Source organism: Camelina sativa, chromosome 15 (genome assembly GCF_030686135.1).
Source record: "Camelina sativa cultivar CO46 ecotype springtype chromosome 15, ASM3068613v1".
Classification (NCBI taxonomy): domain Eukaryota; kingdom Viridiplantae; phylum Streptophyta; class Magnoliopsida; order Brassicales; family Brassicaceae; genus Camelina; species Camelina sativa.
In genome coordinates, this window is record NC_141894.1 from 1,526,540 (window position 1) to 1,548,186 (window position 21,647).

Sequence of the window (21,647 nt, forward strand, 5' to 3'; positions counted from 1 at the left end):
ATTGTGCCCGGTTAGGGAATGCTGGGGGAGTAAGAAGAGCCAAAGTCGAACCACAAAAGAAAAAGAGGATTAATCAATCATTAAGAGAGAACAAAGATGTTTTGTTAAGGGAATTTCAGAAATAACATGACATTACAAGAGCAATAAACAACACTACCAAAACCCTTTTTTTCTCAGGGCCACAATGATGGCTCAGAAAGTGAACATCTTTGATTCCAGCCAAAGCAAAACCTGAAGAATGCAATGATTCGGTTACTCAGGACTCATCATTCTTCGGCTACTTGATTTGAACGGGTACTCGAGTCACTAGCAGCAGTGGCTTTTGTTGCCGCCTGTTTCTTCCTCTTGCTCTTAGCTTTCTTAGCTTTCATTCGACGTTTCTTCTCAGCTGAATCGACCCATGTGTAATCTGAAGGTATCGAGAAAGGGTCAACCTCGTCTTTGTAACGGTTACTATCATTGTCACCTGATTTGCCACTTCTCATCCATGAGATCCATGATGGTGATGAGTTCTCTGAAGAAGAAGACTTAGCATCATGAAATACCGGACTAGAAGGAGGCGTTGAGAACTCCTCCTCAGCCGCCTGAAGCTCTTCAAATTTTGTGAAAGTAACAACAACTCGAACCGTTGGAATAATGGGAATGGCAAGCTGCAGATCAATTACCAATCAGAGTAAAGTCTTAGAGAGTGATTTATTCATATCAGTAACACATAAGTTACGAGCAGAAGAAGATTATACCTTTACAGGGAATGTGCCTAGTGGAAGTTTAGTTGTGAGAAGCTCTCTGAGTCTCCTAACGGCTTTAACCTTGTTAGCTAATATGTCGAGGAGCGGTAAAAGCTCATCTGTCGTAAGAGGAAAGTCCGGTGTTAACCACAAGACCGGTCTTAGTCCTTTTTTGTATTCACTCTCACGCTTAACCTCATCTCCCGCAACACCTTTCTTCTTCTTCTTCTTCTCCTTCTCCTTCTCCTTTCCTTTCTTCGTGTCTCCAAGATCCTCATTCGTATGATCAGATACCATTGAAGATCTCTGGCTTTTCCCTTTTTGATTCCCGTCTTCTGAGGCAGACTTTGAGCCTTTCTTGAGCTTAGCATCTTCAGCGTTTAAGCCTTTCTTATTCCAACCAAACCACCCCTTCTTATCCTTGATGGCTCCGTTTTCCTGGTGATCAGTAACTTCAGACTCTTCATCTTCAATGGCATCAGAATTTCCAGTCCGAAGCGCGGAATTCAATTGGAGTCTTTCCTCAGGCGTTAATACATCTTCAAAGCCATCGGTCTCTGCACCGTTTGTTGCAGCAGTTCGCTCTTCATCAACCGCAAAGAGCTCTTCATCAGTCATTGCACCAGGAACCCGTCTTGATTTCACACTCACCATCACATGAAGCATATCGTAAACTTTAGCTTTCCAACTCCCGACCATCTCGGTTCTCTCTTGCCGTCTCCAATTCAAATGAGAAACCAGCTCAGCTTGAGTTACATCAATTCCAGGTCTATACATATTAGTCTGAGACATCAAAGCCACTTCATGAGCAACCTCAGCATCTGTCGGTTGCGCTCCAGCTCCTTCCAAAGCATTTGTCATTTCTTTTTCCTTATGAGAAAGAACAATCAACGAGCCAGGAGATAGGGACATTTTACCGTCTTCAGACGAGTAACCATCCCCTAGAAAGAGAAATGTTTGATCTGACCGCTGGATTTTAAACCCATCAAAACCGGCAAGAGTCATATCAGCACGGAGGTTCGAACCACGTTTCCATATCCTGTAAGTATCCGAAGGAGCAATGCGGCCAATAAACGGAATCACGGAGCTCTCAAAATGAAAAGTGATCTCCATGTAAAAATCACGGATACGAGATGCAGATGCAATGATCCGAGGAAGTCTCCTACACCATTTAGCCCAAGCAAGAGGCTGGTAATGCCGAGCAATGATCATGGCGATGGCCTCTTCTCTAGTGCAAACCGCTTCTTGTAATGCACTCCAACCATTCTCGTTCTGTAGACTCCAATCCGCACCAGCAGACATCAAAATCTCAGCAGAGACAGGATCTCTAAGACGAACAGCGAGATGCAATGGAGTTTCACGACCAGGAACATCACGCCTATCAATAACAGCTGAAACAGAATCAGCACGAGACTCAGACTCCATAGACTCAGCCTCTGTAGAAACTTCACCAGCCTTAGCTAACCGAGGAAGATCCGTTACAATTCGCCTAAGAGCAGCATGATCACGAAGCACAACGGCTAAATGAGCAGGACTATGAGTATACTTGGAGTAATCTTCCATTATTTTCCCCACAAACACTCACTAAGCTCCAAAAACAAACAAAAAGCTTCCTACTTTACTTCTCAAACCCTAATAGAAAAGGAATCAGATTCTTCCAAGAATCACAAACACACAACAAAACCCTAGAAACTCACCATATGAGCTCAAATTTGAATCAAAATTTCAAGAAAACTTCCTCCTTTCCAATACAAACACACACACAAAAAAAGCAACAACCTTTACAAGCTGTTCATCAGAAAAAAAAGCTGGAGCCTTTACGAAACAAAGCACACGCCAATCCCCCTCTTTAAATTTCTCTATCAATGTTTCGATTTCCCAACACAAACATACCAGTGGAAAGATCCGATAAGCCGCTGGATTTATATCTCACCAACCCCGACCCGGAAACCTCAAAAGATACAGGGAACGAAGGAAGGAGCAATGAGGGAAGGTGAAGAATGAATATTTTTTCTGGCGATTGAGAAGATCTAACGGCTAGGTTTCCTTTTTTCTACTTACGCCATTATTAATGCCACCACCACAACTCAGAGATACTCAGATCTATCTCTCTCTCTCTCTCTCTCTCTCTCTCTCTCTCTCTCTCTGGTCTCTCTTGCTCGACCAATTTGGTGGTACTGCAGAGGAGAATTTAGGAATTAACCCTTCACTTTTACATTTAATTACGATTTTACCAATTTTTTGCCTTTTCTTTTGGGTTTCGCTTTACGTCTGAATTTCCAGCTTGGACTTTTTCCCACTTTGGATTCTTTTTAATGACGTAAATGCCCCTTCACTCAATTGAAAACGACACAGTATTAATATGTTTTGCAATTTACTGAACCAAAGCCAAAAAGATTTGTATTCTCTCTCCCATTAAAGGATGTGTTATCATTGCATATAACTTATCATACACGTGTGAGTAGCACTAAAACTAAACCTGTCGAAAATACAACCAAGAGTAGTGTTGTGTGACATAAAAAGATTCATACTATATAATATAAATCAAATCAACCATAGGATGCTTTTTGTTTACCAATATAAATTGGTTTTTCAATTATTATTATTACATAAGACTCAAAATTACGGTGCTCAAGACATCTGAGTGTAAATGTATATAGGATGTTGTGAATCAAAATCTTTTTTTTTTACTAATTAGTATTTTTTTTTTTAAAACTTGTTAGTACTTTTTTGGACCATCCTATTCCTATTATTATTCATTTCATAGTGAATGAATCAAATTATTTTTCATTGAATCAAATTATTTTTCATTTTTTTTCTTCTTCTGCAGAATTTTTGTGCCAGCAAATTTGTCCCCACAGACCACAATGCAATGTTTCCCTCAAAGGCATCTTGTTGGATATTTTATATACTTTGTTTTGTTCTTTCTCTTTTACTTCAAAAAATGTTTAGATTTATATTAACTAGATCCAAAAGTGTCGTCTTATTATACAAAAGCATATAAACATCACAGCCAAAAAGTTTCTTCTGATCTAGCACATCGATTTTTAAAAAATGAGAGGGATACAAATGTGTTACGTTTGGTAAGACGTCGTATCTTATGTAGTACGTACGATCTTGGTAGTGAAATAGACCAGTCATAGTTAAAAAAAAATTCATGCTAAAGATCTTGAATACGTATTGACATTTGTGATCTCTTATATCCTCGTGAACAAGACTAATTTGTCTGATAACCATTTTATCAAGAAAAAGAAAAGATCTTTCTTAGATCTATATTATTGTCGTGTAACATGTCACATTCTTTGCATTAGATTTATAAAACGACGTTTACTGACCTGTGTGATATGAAAGTTACATATTTGGTATCCAAGTTAAAAATTTCTGGTAAGTAATGTATTCATTTATAATGTTACAATATAATGACCAATAATATCGTACCATACGATAAAAACAATTGATTTTTTTTTTGGTTTTGGCAAAGTAAACAACAGTCTTTGCACCTCCAGTTGAAACAAAAAGAAAAACAAACATCGTGCCGTTTCCATTTGTAACAAAACAACTACGTGTTGTTCTTTAGCAAACGGAATTGGTCTTCCAAAAAATGCAGCAAGGAATTGTCCGACTAAAACATCGTGCCGTTCTATTGGCTACCAATTGCAAATAAACGGCGGGTAAGGCACTTGATGAGCGGAAGATTAGAAACCCATTGAACAGAGCTCCAAAGATCAAGAAAGTAAACCTTTTTGTGTTCTTTGTGAAACAGGAAAGCTACGACCTCAGCGCAAATAGTTCACACGTGATTATGTTGTCGAGTGTAGCAGAAGTGTTTCCAGCACCTAGGACAGGGACGACGTTGAAGATAGGTTCTTTCGAGCCGTCAACTTTAACTCCATCACTCATCTCGTTAAGCTCTCTGAATGCAGACGCAAAAGTGTCTGATAATCTCTCTACGGACACACCAAGACTAGTAGATAAGTGTATTCTTAAGCTCTGCATCAACCAAAAACAAGATATAAAGGAAAGCTTTCGATGAGAGGATAACATTGTGTTAAAGAAGAGTCTTTTTTCTCACCGTTGTATCTTGCCAAGAAAATGAATTTTCAGACAAGGTTTTGTTGAGAAGATATACACAGAATCTTGATACTTTCTCCAGTTGCTGTTCTTCTTCTTCTCCGGAAGCTTCCTGAAGTTTCCTCATTACTTCGGCTGAGATGGAGAGAACGGTCACACACATTTTCCCATCAACAACTCGTTTCTGCACACAACCTTGGTGCCAATTCTCTGGCTTATATCCCCCAAAATTGTAATCACCCGAGTGATCTTGCCTGGTTTCATCTTCGGTTTCTGTATCGTCTTCCACGTATAAAACAGGTTTTACTTCAACAAGAGCCCTGAAAGAACACAAGTTACTGTTAAAACCTGAAACTGTTGGGAAGATCAAGGACAAGGATATAAAGAAAGAAACTATGCAGTATTTTAACCTTTTCGGAAGATCGGGGACAAGGATATAAATGAACATAGGATCTATGACATTCGATACCCTCCGAGAAGACTTTGCCAAATCCAAGAAAGTAACAAACTTTTCGTGAAGTTGGTTCCTCTCTGATTGTTTTGTGCGTGCTGAACAGAAAACCACAAAGAGTATAGCTGATGAAGAGATTGAGCGGTTAAAAGACTCCGCTATTGCCTCGCTGTTCGTCAATGCTTGATTTAGCTCAGCAATTGCACCTTCGTTTCGAAGATTCATCGTGGGAGGGTCAAGTCCTAATTGTCCAGCCATGTGAAGAACACTCTTGTGCAAAGTGGCCTGAAGTAGATGATATTGAAGTAACTGAATGTGCTAATCAATTTAAAGCTTATTTAGAACTCAACGAGGGGATTTTTATTCACCTGACTGTAAGGTCCAATGCAGCTAGGCGCCCAGCAAGATATACTTTGGACATGGAGAACTCTTTTGCTTTCGTCATTCGCAACTAAAACCTCGACGTAAGCTTTTCCAAGACCCGCTTGTGCCAAAGGAAGTTCTATTGTACTACGTGAAGGAACACCAAAAGGGCACTTCTCTTGTGTGATAAATTTCACATATGTCTCATTCGCCACAGCAAATTCACCCATGTCAGAGATATAAAGATGAATGTACAATACATTCTGCCAGTTAAACCCGTGTTTTAAAAGCTGTGATTCAAGTTCTGAAAGAACAGCCTCGAGATCTTCTTTCAGACCTGTTTAAAGAGGATAACACAGATATCAAGTACATATGCGGAAAAAATCTTGACGATGTGGTCTGCTTTTTTAGTTACCTGTTGAAGATTCTCGTGAATCTTCCAACCAGCAGCAGATGGAGAATGTGTTGTGTTTCTCAGTCCTCGATATGTGAACTCTGTTGCTTGTATGTTCAACTAGATCAACAATTCCAGTATCTCGTTGACGAGTAGAATTTGATGTGTTAGGGCCATCTCCTAGTACTTCAGACACTAAACTCGATTCCTTTTCAAGGGAATTGGAGTCTGGATTCCCTTTCTTTTCAAGATGGAACGTGGATGGATGAAGAACACCAACAGGTGCAATGGAATCTGGAGAGTGTAGAACAACTTGACATTCATCAAGCACGATACTCGCATTCTACAAAAATGTAAATTGTCAAATTACAAATAAATGTGAGGAATCAATGAACACAAATTGTTGCTAATATTGTTAAAAGGACATACAGTGAAAAGTGGGCAATCTAGAGTCATAGTTTCATATTCTCCTCCTTCACCGCAAACATTACTTCCATATTTCCTAAGTAGATGTGCATATAGAAGCTTTAGAACCAATGTAACACAAAGAGATAATACACTCTAAATGAAGCCATAAAAAGAGAACTGTGGCATACTCTTTTAACTTCAAAAGATATGGTTCCATGAAGGCTAAGTCTTTCCCTAGATGCTTTGAGGGATCTAACCCTATTGCCGCGACCTGTTAACGTGAAACCAACCATACTTATAAGAAGATGTTGATGTTAACAGAAGCCGGAAAATTCAACAACAACCTTATTACCTTGACTAAGATAGCTTTTATCCCATTTGCTATCTGCAAGTAGACAGGAACCGAGTTAAATAAAACAAATTCAGAAAGACAAAATAAACTGAGACTGAAATAGGCTTGAATCTTCAGTTTGTTTTTTCCTGAAACAGTATACCATTTCCTGAAGAAGCAATGTCTGATCTTGTTTCCACAAAAATGCCAAAGAAACAAGGCCTAACCTTGAACAAATACTCTCCACCCGCAGCCGTTGGTAGTCTGATGCAATCGCACCAGACGAGACTGCAGTGATGGAGGGTATCTGTCTCTTCACTTCACTTAACAACACAAACATATCTTCCACTTCATCATCTAAAGTCATTTGGTAGCTAAGTTTCTGATGCCTGCAAAATAAAACTCCTCAGAAGATTATTCATTAAATCAAAGCCTTGGAAACTCGAGCAGAAAGCCTAACGGTTCTCACCTTGAAGATCCTCTGATTCTTCTTCTGAACAATGGCACATTCATACATTCTGCATACCCCACTATTATCTGGTGGCCTACCTGAAGAAGGTACAACCAATCAAAGAAATCAGAGATACGAGGAAAAACAAAAAAAAAACAGAACTTAGGATACCAATATCATAGAATCCTATATATCATTCTTACTCTCAAACATCCACTACCAAAAATATCTTAATCTTATTCTTCCCAAGAACAACAACCCAGATTTAGAAATCATGAAAACATTGACCAGATTCACAGAAACACCAATGAGATAGAAAAGGCCCAACCTTTATCAAGCCCTTGTTCATATTTAAACCCAATGGAACCAAAAGATACGAGGAAGAAGCAGAATCTTACAGTTTGATACATATAGCTGTCCAATTCATCGACCGAATCATCAACCGGCAACAAATTAGCCAATGCCACGATCTGTGGAACACACAAATCGGCAAACCCAGAGTGAGATTTAGGTTCGTACAGCTAAAAAAATCGAACTTTTAAGAGGCAATTTCAGGGAACTCTTAACAAAACTATGAAACTAGGCAAAATCTCCGAGGTGAGAGAAAGAGTACGAACCTCGTGACCATACTGAATACACTTCATCATAGCATAACAGCTATCTTTGCCTCCACTCACTAAAGCCACAACCTTCATCTCTCTCTCTTTCTTCTTTCTCTCTTTAGTTGCAGTGAGGTTCTTCTTTTGTCGTCGGAGAAAACTCTGTAGTCGAGAGAGTCCAAGTCAATAGAGTTTTGAGGGGCGACTTTATAAATAAAATAAAATAACTAATTTTATTAAATTTAGGAATCTGGCATGACTTTTCCACTTTGTTATTCGATTGGCCCCTTTAATTTTTTATTAATCAAATTATGTTTAGAGTTTTGGAATCTTTGCTCCTATTGCTTTTATGTCTTAATCCATATGATACGATCCGATATGACAATAGTTATGTGTGTGTATGTATATAAAAATACACCAACGAGCGTCCGAAGCAATCCGGTCAGTAAATTAGAAATGTTCAATAGTTCAATCAAACATTGCTGGTGTGAAGACTTTTTTAGTCTTTAGTCTTTGGATATGTACTTCAAACGTAACACGTATGCATGTGACCCTTTTTGTTTTGAGGTTTTCGATTTGATCAAGAACTTTGTTACTAGCTAATTAATCCAAGCGCCATGTTTAATCTTAATAAATTTTGTTGATAAACTAGAATTAAGATATTTGATCAAGAAATATCAAATAGAGCATACTTAGGAAATTTGTATTCTATGACAAGATGGTTCCAAGTTCATCAAAAAAAAAATTCCAACTACTAGCTATATTAATATACTTTATTGCGTGCCTTTTGTATAAAAAGAAGCATATTAGATATTCGTAACAAGATAATCAATACTCAATTTAACAAATCGGCATAACTTGAACTCGTAATTAAACAAAAAGGAGTATGTAGCCAATATTTTATACCTGCATGTTTTCCACATGTTATTCCATCTCATGTTCTATAATACTATTAGTAACCAAGGATCGAATATGTATATATGTAACGGATATATATCCTTTTATCTACCTTTAATGTGTTGTTAACTTAAGGTATGTGAACCTATTCGTTATCCATAGACAGCTATAGAACGTCAAAGATCTACGCTTTGATTATTTTACATATATCAATATATGATCAGAATGATGAGTGAGTGATACATATGTTCATATGATAATTAATATAATGCATGGCTGACAATTAATTTGAATACAAAGCATTGAAAGATCAACCCCACTTTAAGTTTACCGATCTCGCCAACAACTTCTCCATGTTGATGTCGCCATCGAGAAGCTCTCTCATAACTTCAAGATTGCCAAAACAACAAAAAGATGATTCAAAATTAGTACATTACCAATCGATCGACCTCATGACTATGTTCGTTGTTCATGTAAGTTATATGTATAAACAACAATACAACATGCGCATGGGCATGGGCATGGGCATGGCCGTTCTATAAGCAACGCGATTCCGTTAAATAGAAAACTCGATGCAATATAATATTTCAAAAATACTCCCTCCGTTCTAATTTAGTTGTCATTCTAGGATTTAATTTTTGTTTCATATTAGTTGTTGTTTTAGATTTTCAATGCAGATGTTTGATGAATATTCCAATCTTATCCCTGCTGCTTTAAAGTTTCAATCAATGAAAAAATTATAAAATATATTAATAAAGTACAAAACATAAAATTTAATAGTTTTCTTAATTTGTGTGCAAAAAACTTAAACCACAGTTAAATTAGAATGGAGGGAGTATATATTTTTAAAAATGCGTTTCAATAACGCAACAAGTAGGTAGTTGGTCGGACTTGTATTTTTCAACCTTGATGTTATATTATTTAGCTTACTTCTTCCGATTGTCTTTTAAGTTTTAACTACCACAAAGTCAAATATAATATAAGACTGATATGAGTCTATATGAGTGTGAAACCTTTAATTTCGATCCATTTTTGAATTTATAATTTATGTTTATTAATCTTAGGTCAAATCAGATTTCGTCCCAATTTAAGAAGTTAGGTTAAATACTTAAACCAAAAAAATAAAAACCTTAATGTTGAACCGGTTACATTCGTAGGTCATCCTGGTTCAACTGGCAAAATCAGTTTTGTACTTTTGTTCGATTCGAGGTTCACGGTTCAATCCAGATCACCGATATACCAAAAACCATCCGACTTCCGAACTGCGATTTAACTGATTAAACCAGCCGATCCGGTCCATCGGTTCAGGTCTTTAACCTCATTGTACAAAACACGAGGGGGGGGGTATTCCCGTAAATAATATGGAACTTCATGTCCAGTTAAAGAAAAAACTCCAAAATAGCCCACAGCAGCAGCGAACACGCCCTTCTAAAAACACCGTTTCAATCTCTCCGGCTCTCTCTCACCATCGGATCCCTTTCTCCGCCATTTTACTCTTTTGCTCAACGCCGCCACTTTCCTTCTCCGATCGAATCTTCATCTTCCTTCTTCTTCGCCGCACTTTCCAATCAAACTAGACCAGATTTTTTCTACTTTGGAAAGCGAGGAGACTGTTGGTTTTTCCGTCTGCCGGAATCGGCGCTTCCGGGAGAAGATGTTAGGGTTTCCTAATGGAAGCGGTGGCGGTGGAGTTGGACCTGAGGATTTAGCTCAACTCCAATCTACCATGCGCGCTATTGAACTTGCTTGCTCTTACATTCAGGTCTTTTTGCTTCTCCCTTCTTTATACATACGCATAAACAAGTGGTTCGCTCCATCCCTCTTCACCTGGTTGATCTTTTTGGTTTCCTAATATATTGGAGGAACCTGTAGATGTGGCGTGTGATTGCATTTATGAAATTGTTTTTTTTTTTTTTTTTTTTTATGTTTTCTTGTAATTTGCTTTAGCTTGAAATTGAAGTCACTGTAGGCTATTGAAAATTATCAAGTTGCTTTGTTTGAGTTTTTCTTCTTTAGAAATTTTTATGGTGTTTGTTTACCTGTGCGTCTCTGTTGACTAAGGTGTTAGAGACTACATGCTTCACTGAACTAGTTTACTGTTTCCGTCTTTCTGATTTTTTCGAAACAGGATGGTTCTATGCTTCCTTTTTCTTATGGTTTTTGTTTGTGATTAACCGAGACAAGTAGTAGTACTTCAGATGATGTTCAATTCACGTTGACTTGACATTTACTTTTTCTTTTCTACAGATTAATAGTAATCCAGTTGCTGCTGAGGCAACCATTTTGTCTCTTCACCAGTCCCCACAGCCGTATAAGGCGTGTAGATATATTCTTGGTAAGTCTATCTGATGAATCCAGAACCTGGCTGGCTGAGGTTGAACTGGGAAGGTACATCTGTTTGACTGAAAGTGTTTTGTACTTGCAGAAAATTCTCAGGTAGCAAATGCTAGGTTTCAAGCTGCTGCAGCTATTCGAGAAGCAGCTATTAGGGAATGGAGTTTTCTTGCCACTGATGATAAAGGGGGTTTGATTAGGTAATTTCTCTTCTTTTATGTTATTTGGGTGATATATGCTTAATCTTCCAGTTAGTTGAGCGGTCACCCTCTGCTCTGTCAGGAGGCAACCCTTGGTGTCAAGTTTGTTATTTTTTTTATTGGCTTTGCAAATCAACTGAGAGCATTCATGCTTCACTATTTAGTAGTTTTTAAATACTGCACCTTTCCTGGATTGTGAAGCCTATCACTTCTTGTCTGTAATATGTTATGGTTGGTCACGTCATTTTCCGGGGTTATCATAACTAGATAAGGAGTTAGAGGTTTATATTTTGAGGTTTTGGATTATATTAATATAAAATAATTAAGATATATGGCTAAATCTTTCTGCAGCTTCTGCCTTGGCTATGTCATGCAGCATGCTAATTCATCCGAGGGATATGTGCTTTCAAAAGTGTCTTCTGTGGCTGCACAGCTGATGAAAAGAGGCTGGTAAGCTGCGCTGGACTGCTTCTGGTATTTAAAATTATAAACCATACACATTAGATGCTCGACGTTAGCTGTCACTTCTGATTCTCTGCAATATGGATATGTGTGGATTCATGAAAAGGATGGTGTTGTTCACAGACGCTTATGACCTGTAGCTTCTGGAAAAATAAGAGTAGTGCAAAGAAATCTAGACAAATTAGCTAGTTCTGTTTCTTGCTTGCGCTGTTCATCTAAGAGAACTTCTAATCTGAATAAATTACTCTTACAGGCTTGAGTTTACTCCAGCCGAGAAGGAAGTATTTTTCTACCAGGTATCTACATTGCTTTGCAATTTTACGGACTTTCATTTTTGGTTTTTGTATCTTTAGTTTGTCTAGCATTAGGTGATATTGGCAATTGTGAGCATAATAGTTTATATGAATATAATGTGCATGCATAAATCCGTGACGATGATGGCATGTGTACAGAGGGAGATTTTATATCCAAGAAAATTACCTGGTACTTCGAATCCTTTTTAACTGTGCTAACCTTAACTATACTGACAAGGAAGGATTTAGAGTGATTGAGTAGGTGAACTAGTCATAATTTTGTGATTGAGTAGTAACGGGTCCTTACAATATGTGCCTCCATTATTTCAGCTAGATATTTATTGATATGCTCTATGCCTTAATAAAAAGCAATGAGGGTTTACGAGTCATGGCTTCATAGAAATGGAAATTGCGGTAGTGCTGCTAATTATTTGGAAAAAATCAGTGGGATCGTCTAATGCTAATGTTTATTAAAAGGATCATGGTTGATCTTCTTTTGTCCTTTAACAACTGCTGTTTACAGATCAACCAGGCTATTCTTGGTTCTCGTGGCTTAGATGTGCAGTTCATCGGTATAAATTTTCTTGAATCATTGGTAATGATCTGTTTCTATTGTTTCTGGTATTATATATACCATATGTATGCTCATAATTTCTTCATCTTAGGTATCTGAATTCTCACCCTCTACTTCAAGTGCCATGGGTCTCCCTAGAGAATTTCATGAAAATTGTCGCAAGTCACTAGAGCAAAACTTTTTGAAGGTGATCGTAGGATTGCATTTGCTTTCAGATATTGTTGCACCCATCTTCTTTCGTCTGCGGAAGAATAATAGCATATACGAAGGGTTCTGTTACGAAAATAGTGTTGTTTACTTTCTATGTTTTCAATTGCAGACTTTCTATCAGTGGGCAAAAGATGCTGCTTTGAGTGTTACAAACAAGATTATCGAATCACATTCTAGTGTCCCTGAGGTTAAGGTTTGCAATGCTACACTGCGACTAATGTATCAAATACTGAATTGGGAGTTTCGTTACAGCAAAGGTGGTGGCACAAGGGCCAGTATTAATGTATTCTCTGACGGAATTAGAGTTGATAATGCATTTGCAAAAAAGACAGAATGTGTAATAGTTCAGGTAGCCAATTGTTATATTTAAGATTTATGACATGTGATTGAACTTCATTATCTTGTTGAAATTCAGAGAGATCACATTAGGGTGATGCTAGCATTTCAGAATTTATACTTGTTTTCTGTTAAGACAGTTTATTGAACTCTTCATAAATCTCACCTCGCATGGTGCTGATTGCAGCCTGGAGCCTCGTGGTGTGATGTTTTGCTTTCAAGCTCACATGTTGGATGGCTGATCAATTTATATTCGTCGGTGAGGCAGAAGTTTGATCTTGAAGGCTATTGGCTAGATTGTCCTGTTGCAGTCTCTGCTCGGAAACTTATTGTACAATTGTGCTCCTTGGCTGGGGAAATATTTCCATCCAGTGAGTGTTATATGCTTTTGTATTTTCTATTAATTAATAGAAGTTTCTGTTGAATACGTTACAGAAACATCAAATTTGCCCGTTATCTAGTTTGCATCGCCAATTCAGGAACGATGGATGTTCATCATGTCTTTCTTATTGAGATATATATATTTATCTGTGAGTGACTTGTTCAATAATTTAGACAATGCGCAGATGCGAGAGCAGCATCTGCTCCTCCTGCTGTCGGGGGTGTTGCCATGGATTGATCCTCCTGATGTCATTTCAAAGGAAATTGAAGAAGGAAGGAGTGGAAGGTGATTCTTGTCCTGTTTGATATCTATGGTGTTATATTCCAAGTCTGACATTGTGTTGTTGAATTTTGTTTGCAGTGAGATGATTGATGGTTGTCGCGCATTGTTATCTATCGGGACTGTTACTACTCCTGTTGTCTTTGACCAACTCTTGCGATCATTAAGGTCTTTGACATATAACCTTTTTTTGCAGTGAAAGCCTTTTGGTTTTTCTTTATTTATAAAATAGTTGTCATTTCTGTTTCTTCAGGCCCTTTGGCACTCTTACACTCTTATCTATGTTAATGGGTGAAGTTGTCAAAGTACTAATGGCAAATAGTACTGATGAAGAGACCTGGAGCTATGAGGCACGCGATATCTTGCTAGATACCTGGACCACACTCCTTGCTGTGAGTATATTTAAAATTTATTTTATCACTGCTGCATTTGTCGGTAATATCATATATCACTGGTTTATGAAACTGTGGCCATATTTGGCTCTCTGGGGGTACTTGGGCATTTGCTTTGTGATCGTCAGGGTATTTATAAAGACCGATCGTCGTCTTTGCCAACAAATGTTTTCTTTGAGAGTCTAGAAGAATGATACATTTAAAGTTAATTATGTCTTATGAGATACTAGTGGGCACTATTTGACCAAGGGTTGTGATGTCTCGTGCTAGTCAATGGATGGTTCTGGGGGTAATGCCTGGCTACCACCTGAGGGGATGCATGCTGCAGCTAGTCTCTTTTCATTGATTGTGGAATCTGAACTTAAAGGTAATAGTTTCCAGACTTTTGGCCTCTGCTTTACAACTTTTATTGGTTTGGAACTCTTTTCTTTATCAAATCTATATACAAGCTGAAAGTTTGTTTCTCTAGTGGCATCTGCGTCAGCTACTACTGAAGATGATGCTGACTGCCTGGCTTCTGTATCTGGTGAGCAAAATAAATGCTATGATTTTCTGGCTCTTAATCTAGTCTTTTGCAGCCAGTCTTAGATGGCAGGTTTTGTACTATTCTATGTTCAGAAGTTTGATATCATGTTTCTGGCAGCCATGGACGAGAGACTAGGCTCTTATGCTCTCATTGCAAGGGCAGCAGTCGATGCTACAATTCCATTTTTAGCAAAACTTTTCTCTGATCGTGTTGCACGCCTCCATCAGGTGCTCTTGATCGACCTTCCTATAGAATATAAGTGAAAGCAACATTCTTTCATCTACTAATCATTCTTCTTTTAGAGGTTCCCCTGAATATACGAGTTTACTGATGTGTCCTTAGAGGTTGCTTTTGCTCACCTTAGTCTACCTGTTTTAGGGCAGGGGCACTGTTGATCCGACTGAAACTTTGGAAGAGGCCTACTCTTTGCTGCTAATAATCGGTCATGTACTTGCAGATGAAGGGGAAGGGGAGACTGCCCTGGTAATTTTCTACCTTATGTAATCACTGAAAGAAAGATACTGACAAGCTTTCCTTCCATTAATTAGCTATCTATTATGACATCTTGGTTTTGAATTTATATTTTACTTCTTGTTTCATGATTTACTATATCAGGTATTCTGAATGCCTTTATCTATCAAACATTAGCCACACGTCTTGCCCTCAAAAAATAAAGCGTGTTATGACCACGTTTATCAGTTTGAACCGGATAGCTCTTGAAACCAACCTTTTTCTTAATAAGTATATGATCAGTTCTTGTAGAATAAATCTCATTAGTAATTTCACGAGGCCTGTTATAATTCCGTTTTTTCACTTGTCAATTCTTCCCCATAGTAATTATGAGATGATGTTATCAACAACCAGGTTCCTGATGCTTTGCAATCTCATTTTGTGGATGTTGTTGAGGCAAATAACCACCCTGTCGTGGTACTCTCAAGGTAAGCTTATATAGAAGCCTTTCCCGACTGAACAGATGAGTGAACGTGAATAATTTTGATTGTACCAACAATAGAAGCCTTCAGTTTTCTTGTGATTCTAAATTACCAATATATCTCCTTTTGGGTGTTGTATTGTTTCTAAGTATTTATAAGTTAGTCTTAAATTTTACTTGAGATACTAGAGGAATACTAATATACAAATTGTTGTACAGAGATTTATTTTGAACAGTGGCTCGTTCATTATCAATGTAGTTACTTCTGATTGTCTTTTTTGTTTTTATATATATATTGTAGCTCGATAATAAAATTCGCCGAGCAATGTTTGGATGCAGAAATGAGATCATCGATCTTTAGTCCTCGGCTAATGGAGGTACAATGCCCACAGATTCAGATGCATAAAAATTCTCATGGACATTAAGCATTAAAATTAGAAAATTATTGCAGTTTGGTACCTTTTTTCTATATATTGATTGGGGGAACATATGTAGGCAGTCATATGGTTCCTTGCAAGATGGTCTTTCACATACCTGATGCTCGTTGAAGATTGCAATTTGGGTAGCAACCAGCTTCAGTCTCTCCCTTCCCGAGCATGCTTATTCACGTTTTTCAACGAACACAATCAGGGGAAGTTTGTCCTTGATATAATAGTCCGGATCTCCTTGACATCGCTCATGTCTTACCCTGGTGAAAAGGACTTGCAGGTAGTAATCTTCTGTCCTTCTAAAAATGTTATTAGTTTTGATAACTGTCGCACTTATACAATGGTATTTTACCGTGTATTAGTACTATTTTTGGTCTGTTGGATGGATGTATCATTCGGTTAGTTGTTTGCCTTTACAAATTTTGATAACTAAAAGACTTTAGGCTAAGGAATCTAATTAGCTACAGCGAGAATTCTTTTAGGGTTTAATGTGAATTTCTTATAAGCTATGGTTATAACTGTGTGTTACTTAACTCCCATTTCTTCCAGAATGGTATTCTTCTAATCTTTATTTTTTCGCCCTCTGCAGGAGTTGACATGTTTTCAGTTACTGCATGCACTTGTTCGACGAAGAAATATCTGTTTTCACCTTCTATCACTGGTGAGTTCAGAAACTCGCCATAGTCAAGCGTAAATGGGGCCAATTTCTGTATCTTGCTTTGTTTCCAAATTCCAATACAAGTGACATTTTTAACTTCGTCATTTATTCGTTTTTTTAGTATCTAACACTCTTTATGCAAAACGTTCAGGACTCCTGGCGTAACTTGGCAAATGCTTTTGCAAATGACAAATCATTGTTTTTGCTAAACAGTGTTAGTCAGGTATATTCCTAAAGCGTGCATTTTGGCTCATTTATATTCATGCATGTTCTGTATCTTGAAATGATGTTACTTCTACTCAGCGTTCATTGGCTCAAACGCTTGTTCTTTCTGCTTATGGAATGCAAAGTTCAGACGCATCAAACCAGTGAGTTACCAAATTCTGTGCACTTCGCTCACATCTTAACAATAAATTTTCCTGTCCAATAACCTTCTTTCTATTTTCGAAAAGATATGTGAAGGACCTCATGGCTCATATGACATCATCTTTAGTGGACTTGTCCAATAACAGTGACCTCAAAAATTTGGCTCAACAACCTGATATTATAATGCTGGTGAGGAAGAAAAACATGTGAAAACTTAGATTTAGTTTATTGGTAAATCCTTATAAACAGAATGAATTTTTTCGTATATTGTGTTAGGTGAGTTGTGTGTTAGAGCGGCTTCGAGGAGCTGCAAGTGCCACTGAACCCCGGACACAGAGAGCAATATATGAGATGGGATTATCTGTCATGAATCCTGTACTTCGTCTTCTCGAGGTTTACAAACATGAGGTACTGTCTAAGGCGCAAATATAGTGATCACATGTTATTCGGAATTGTGATGAGGTCTATATATTTAACATTCCAATACCGATGGACGATGGTGTACTATACTCTACTTGTCTTCAAAATCCTTGTGATTGGTTTTTGAGCCATTATGGTTAGAAAAACCACTAATTTGTTGTTATTGCTTAGTCTGCAGTAATTTATCTTCTTCTTAAATTTGTCGTGGATTGGGTGGATGGGCAATTATCTTACCTAGAGGCTCATGAAACAGCCGTGGTTATTAATTTCTGCATGAGTCTTCTACAAATATATTCGTCTCACAATATTGGGAAGGTAAGTCTGTTCTTCTGTCTCTTCCATACTTCTCTGTTCAGGTTGAGTGTCATTGCTTGAAAACCGACAAGATAAGTTTTTGTGTATCCTCACATGCACTTGCTGTCTTCGACCTCAGATATCATTGTCTCTCTCGAGTACCTTGCTTAACGAAGCGAAAACCGAAAAGTACAAGGATTTACGCGCTCTGCTTCAGCTACTTTCCCATCTGTGCTCGAAAGATATGGTAAACGTTCTTGCTTGCACGTACTGTACAAAATATAACACATTCACCTGTATTCCTTGTCTTCTAACAACTGGTACTACCTTTTGCAGGTTGATTTTTCATCTGACAGTATTGAGACACAAAGCACAAATATATCCCAGGTAAATCAAGTTAATTAAGATGAATTTGACAAGAATGGTTTGTCTAATTCTTTGAACTTACAGGTGGTGTACTTTGGTCTGCATATAATCACTCCACTTATAACTTTGGAACTCCTCAAATACCCTAAGCTTTGTTTCGACGTAAGGCTTCGTTTCGACCATTGACCAAACCTCTCGCAGTACTTCTAATGTTATAATTTTCTCCTAACAATCAATTTCTGCAGTATTTCTCGCTCATTTCACATATGCTTGAGGTTTACCCCGAGACGCTCGCACAACTCAATAATGACGCATTTAGCCATGTACTTACAACAGTTGACTTTGGTCTTCATCAGCAGGTGAAGTAAAACCTTCTTTCCAGAGATAGTAAGCAATCCGTTTTGCTCTTGTTTTACAACAAAGTTAAAGCAGATCTATTTATTGATATGCTTACCAGGATGTAGATATAGTTACAATGTGCCTGAGAGCTCTAAAGGCTCTTGCTTCATATCACTACAAAGAGAAAAATGCTGGCAACTCGGGTTTGGGTTCACACGCTGCTGGACACACAGATCCAAATGGAGTATTCCATGAAGGAATACTGAGTCGATTCCTTCGTACTTTGCTTCACTTCCTTCTTTTTGAAGATTACAGGTATTAAACAATATCACTCAAAAGCTCTCTCTCTCGAGTGGGTTAGTTAAAGTGTTTTTAACCGGTTTCTTGTTACAGTACCGACCTAGTCAGCACAGCAGCAGATGCCTTGTTCCCTCTTATTCTCTGTGAACCAAACCTTTACCAGGTCAGTATTTATTGTTCTCACTTTAAAAAGAACGTAAACCGAGTTTCTCTGTCTTAAGCCGCAGTGACTTAACAGTCTGTGCTACATCCTCTAGGGATTGGGAAACGAACTGATTGAGAAGCAGGCGAATCCAAACTTTAAAACTAGGCTAGCAAACGCACTTCAGGTGCTCACAACGTCAAACCAGCTATCCTCATCATTGGACCGTCTCAACTACCAAAGATTCAGAAAGAACCTCAACAACTTCCTTGTCGAAGTTCGTGGGTTTCTGAAAACTAGGTGACCGAGTTTTAGAACTTATTTACTTTTTTCTTTTGGTAGAAGTGGCTTTTCCGTTTGTAACAATTCAATTTTACTTTAACTAAATGCAAGCAAACCCATAATTATTAGACAAAAATGAATATGCTTTATTAATGAAAATAGATGATCTTTTAAGCTATTTTTTTGTTCTAAAATAGTTTTTTTTTCTCACAAACAGAGAAGAGTCAAAACTATCTTTGTTATATTAGAACGTAGCAAGTTTCGGATAAAAAGTGGGTGTGATATATTGATATATTACGTCAATTCATCGCCTTGTAGGCGTGTAATCTGGATAATGTTTGAACAATTTTACAGTCTTAAACTTTGTCTTTTGAAAATCGTGTGTGCTATTTTAAAAACACGAAAAAAATATCACACAAGTCTCAATTGCACACGTACACTTAGACTTACAATCTTAATTAAATTCCACGAATACATGTTTAACGATGTCTGATTTGGTTTGATAACCAACTTTGAAAATTGTTAATAATAGAGTACATTTTATTGGGATAGTTCTTGGATCATCTCCACAGTTTTTTGTTGCAATTAATTTTTTTTTTTTAAACGAAGACAAATTGATCGGTGTATTATGTATTAATCTTAGTCAATCTTGATTTTTTTTTAATTTTTGTAAAGCCACACCTCTCTATATGCGCCACATCATGTACCGAAGATTTGCATACTTCAGGATTTTTAGTTTTGAAATCAGTTAGTTGGATAAAAACTTTAAATTTAGGCATTTCCATCCATACTTACAGAACTAGGCAATTTTGGAGAGGAGAAATGACATTATTTTCCCTGGGGACCAGAGCTATTTCTATTTGTGCCTGAAGAGTGAAGGGGACCAGAGCCTGAAGAGTTAAGGGGGACCAAAGCCTGAAGAGTGAAGGGGACCAGAGCTATTTGTGCTTCTTCTATGTATGTTGGATTCACTTTTTTTTATTTTTGATATTTTGTAAGTATACAACCAAAATAGAAATAATCAATTTGTTTCATGCATTCACTTCAAAAGAAATAAAAGAACAATCGATGGTGTAAACTTACAATGGCTCTCTTATTATAATATTTACACTTCATAATTTGGCCACAAGAACATAAACTCTAATGTGCAAAAGTCCACTAATAAAACATCAGGCAAATTCATAGCAATAAAAAAAGATATGATGATCCATTGCACCATATGTCCAAACTTGGTGACATCTTCATTGGCCTTTAGAGATTGAGCAATGGAGTCCTCCAAAAACAAAAAACAAAAAACAAAAAAAAAAAAGCAAAATAATACGGTAGAGAATCGAGCAACTTGCAAGTTATAAAAGAAAATACAATTTTTAATACGCACACTTAAACAACACTATACCATAAGAGAAAATGGCACAGAAGGAACCCAAAACATACCACATAACACTTACTATCCAACACTATATCCTAAAAAAGAAATAGAAACGAAGGAACCCAAACAAACACTTAGTATACAAATATGGGACTGAAGGAACCCAAACAAATCACGTAAAACAAAACACTTGGTATACAAATATGGGACTGAGGGAACCCAAACACACCGAATAAACCACCCCCAAAGAAAGATAAAAAAGAGGAAAACTATACCTACCGAAGGACAACATGGTACAGAACACATCAAAAATCTATACAATATAACAACACTATACTAAGCCACAATACATAAACTATATATGTATTAACTAAGAGTAACATAGGAAAAACTTTATCTACGAAGGTTGATAATATATCACAACATGATGATGGTTATATATATCCAGAAAAATGTCTCTAACCGAACCTTCTTTTCTACACACTATTCCACTTACCAACAGCCTATAACATCACCACATTGACGAATAATGTTTGACCCATCAAATTCACATTCCAGATCAAGAAAGACGAAGGCACTTGTTTCGTCTTACCTTTTACGCTAAAGTTTCATGTCTGAGACTGTAACAGAGAGATAGATAGAAAGTAAACTAAAATGGTGTGAAACTTTAAGATGCTGAAGCAATAGAAAGTAACTCTAAGAAGACTAGTAAACAGTGAACCCAAGGACAAATTAAACGAAGAAAACTTGGAGATGCTGAAGCAAATTCATAGGATGAGCTCAGAATTTATAAGCAATTCACGAATCTGGAATATTATTACTCGGAGAAGATAGAAACAAAATTTGTCGATTCAATCGAAGTCAATTAACGAAAGTTCTAATTGGACAATACCAAGTGTGTGCCGTTTTAAACGACCAAACAAAAAAAAAACAGCACACAAGTCCAAGCTCCTGCATTTAAACGGTAGAACAACTAAATCTTAATGATATTACTGTCGTATCAAAGTAATAGCATCTAAACCCGCCGTTTTATGGGTATTATTATATTATACTAAATGACAATATACCCCA

At 37.3% G+C, this 21,647-nt stretch overlaps 3 protein-coding genes across 8 annotated transcripts; 1 reads left to right on the forward strand and 2 right to left on the reverse strand.

Annotated features, from left to right (window-relative positions):
- Window positions 1–54: 54 nt before the first annotated feature.
- LOC104744551 (uncharacterized) lies at window positions 55–3,142 on the reverse strand. The gene is made up of 2 exons (XM_087489060.1): window positions 741–3,142; window positions 55–650 (listed from the first exon to the last, which is right to left on the reverse strand). Exons 1-2 carry the CDS (start codon window positions 2,289–2,291, stop codon window positions 267–269), a joined length of 1,935 nt encoding a protein of 644 aa, XP_087345186.1. The 5' UTR covers window positions 2,292–3,142; the 3' UTR covers window positions 55–266.
- A 964-nt stretch (window positions 3,143–4,106) lies between these two features.
- Window positions 4,107–8,031, reverse strand: LOC104744552 (diphthine--ammonia ligase). 2 transcript variants are annotated; one of them, XM_010465623.3, is made up of 12 exons: window positions 7,815–8,031; window positions 7,596–7,667; window positions 7,216–7,295; window positions 6,910–7,135; window positions 6,768–6,800; window positions 6,604–6,686; window positions 6,437–6,509; window positions 6,029–6,350; window positions 5,619–5,950; window positions 5,210–5,535; window positions 4,801–5,119; window positions 4,107–4,718 (listed from the first exon to the last, which is right to left on the reverse strand). In XM_010465623.3, the coding sequence occupies exons 1-12, from the start codon at window positions 7,890–7,892 to the stop codon at window positions 4,497–4,499; spliced, it is 2,166 nt and encodes a 721-aa protein (XP_010463925.1). In that variant the 5' UTR covers window positions 7,893–8,031; the 3' UTR covers window positions 4,107–4,496. The 2 variants fall into 2 exon arrangements, with proteins under 2 accessions (XP_010463925.1, XP_087344701.1); XM_087488575.1 differs by having other exon boundaries at window positions 6,974–7,135; window positions 7,815–7,981.
- A 1,839-nt stretch (window positions 8,032–9,870) lies between these two features.
- LOC104744553 (uncharacterized) lies at window positions 9,871–19,385 on the forward strand. 5 transcript variants are annotated; one of them, XM_010465624.3, is made up of 32 exons: window positions 9,871–10,455; window positions 10,941–11,028; window positions 11,119–11,227; window positions 11,579–11,677; window positions 11,943–11,985; window positions 12,506–12,577; window positions 12,648–12,743; window positions 12,876–13,115; window positions 13,290–13,473; window positions 13,658–13,769; window positions 13,845–13,931; window positions 14,017–14,155; window positions 14,426–14,522; window positions 14,625–14,681; window positions 14,799–14,908; window positions 15,060–15,164; window positions 15,546–15,619; window positions 15,914–15,989; window positions 16,108–16,320; window positions 16,630–16,701; window positions 16,850–16,921; window positions 17,002–17,066; window positions 17,151–17,253; window positions 17,341–17,472; window positions 17,656–17,799; window positions 17,918–18,025; window positions 18,115–18,165; window positions 18,229–18,306; window positions 18,390–18,503; window positions 18,602–18,798; window positions 18,877–18,946; window positions 19,041–19,385. In XM_010465624.3, exons 1-32 carry the CDS (start codon window positions 10,348–10,350, stop codon window positions 19,227–19,229), a joined length of 3,504 nt encoding a protein of 1,167 aa, XP_010463926.2. In that variant the 5' UTR covers window positions 9,871–10,347; the 3' UTR covers window positions 19,230–19,385. The 5 variants fall into 5 exon arrangements, 2 of the variants coding, with proteins under 2 accessions (XP_010463926.2, XP_087344672.1); XR_015582291.1 differs by having other exon boundaries at window positions 10,048–10,455; window positions 17,663–17,799; XR_015582292.1 differs by having other exon boundaries at window positions 10,048–10,455; window positions 16,112–16,320.
- Window positions 19,386–21,647: the final 2,262 nt, after the last annotated feature.

Bases quoted from the DNA above. Each gene is read 5' to 3' on its own strand.
- LOC104744551 (XM_087489060.1), bottom strand. From the start codon at position 2,291: ATGGAAGATTACTCCAAGTATACTCATAGTCCTGCTCATTTAGCCGTT. The intron at 651-740 runs GTATAATCTTCT...ATTGATCTGCAG, and splicing joins TAGGCACATTCCCTGTAAAG to CTTGCCATTCCCATTATTCC.
- LOC104744552 (XM_010465623.3), bottom strand. From the start codon at position 7,892: ATGAAGGTTGTGGCTTTAGTGAGTGGAGGCAAAGATAGCTGTTATGCT. The intron at 6,351-6,436 runs GTATGTCCTTTT...ACATTTTTGTAG, and splicing joins TAGATTGCCCACTTTTCACT to AATGCGAGTATCGTGCTTGA. The intron at 5,120-5,209 runs GTTAAAATACTG...GTGTTCTTTCAG, and splicing joins GTCCCCGATCTTCCGAAAAG to GGCTCTTGTTGAAGTAAAAC.
- LOC104744553 (XM_010465624.3), top strand. From the start codon at position 10,348: ATGTTAGGGTTTCCTAATGGAAGCGGTGGCGGTGGAGTTGGACCTGAG. The intron at 13,116-13,289 runs GTAGCCAATTGT...TGCTGATTGCAG, and splicing joins CAGAATGTGTAATAGTTCAG to CCTGGAGCCTCGTGGTGTGA. The intron at 18,307-18,389 runs GTAAGGCTTCGT...CAATTTCTGCAG, and splicing joins ACCCTAAGCTTTGTTTCGAC to TATTTCTCGCTCATTTCACA.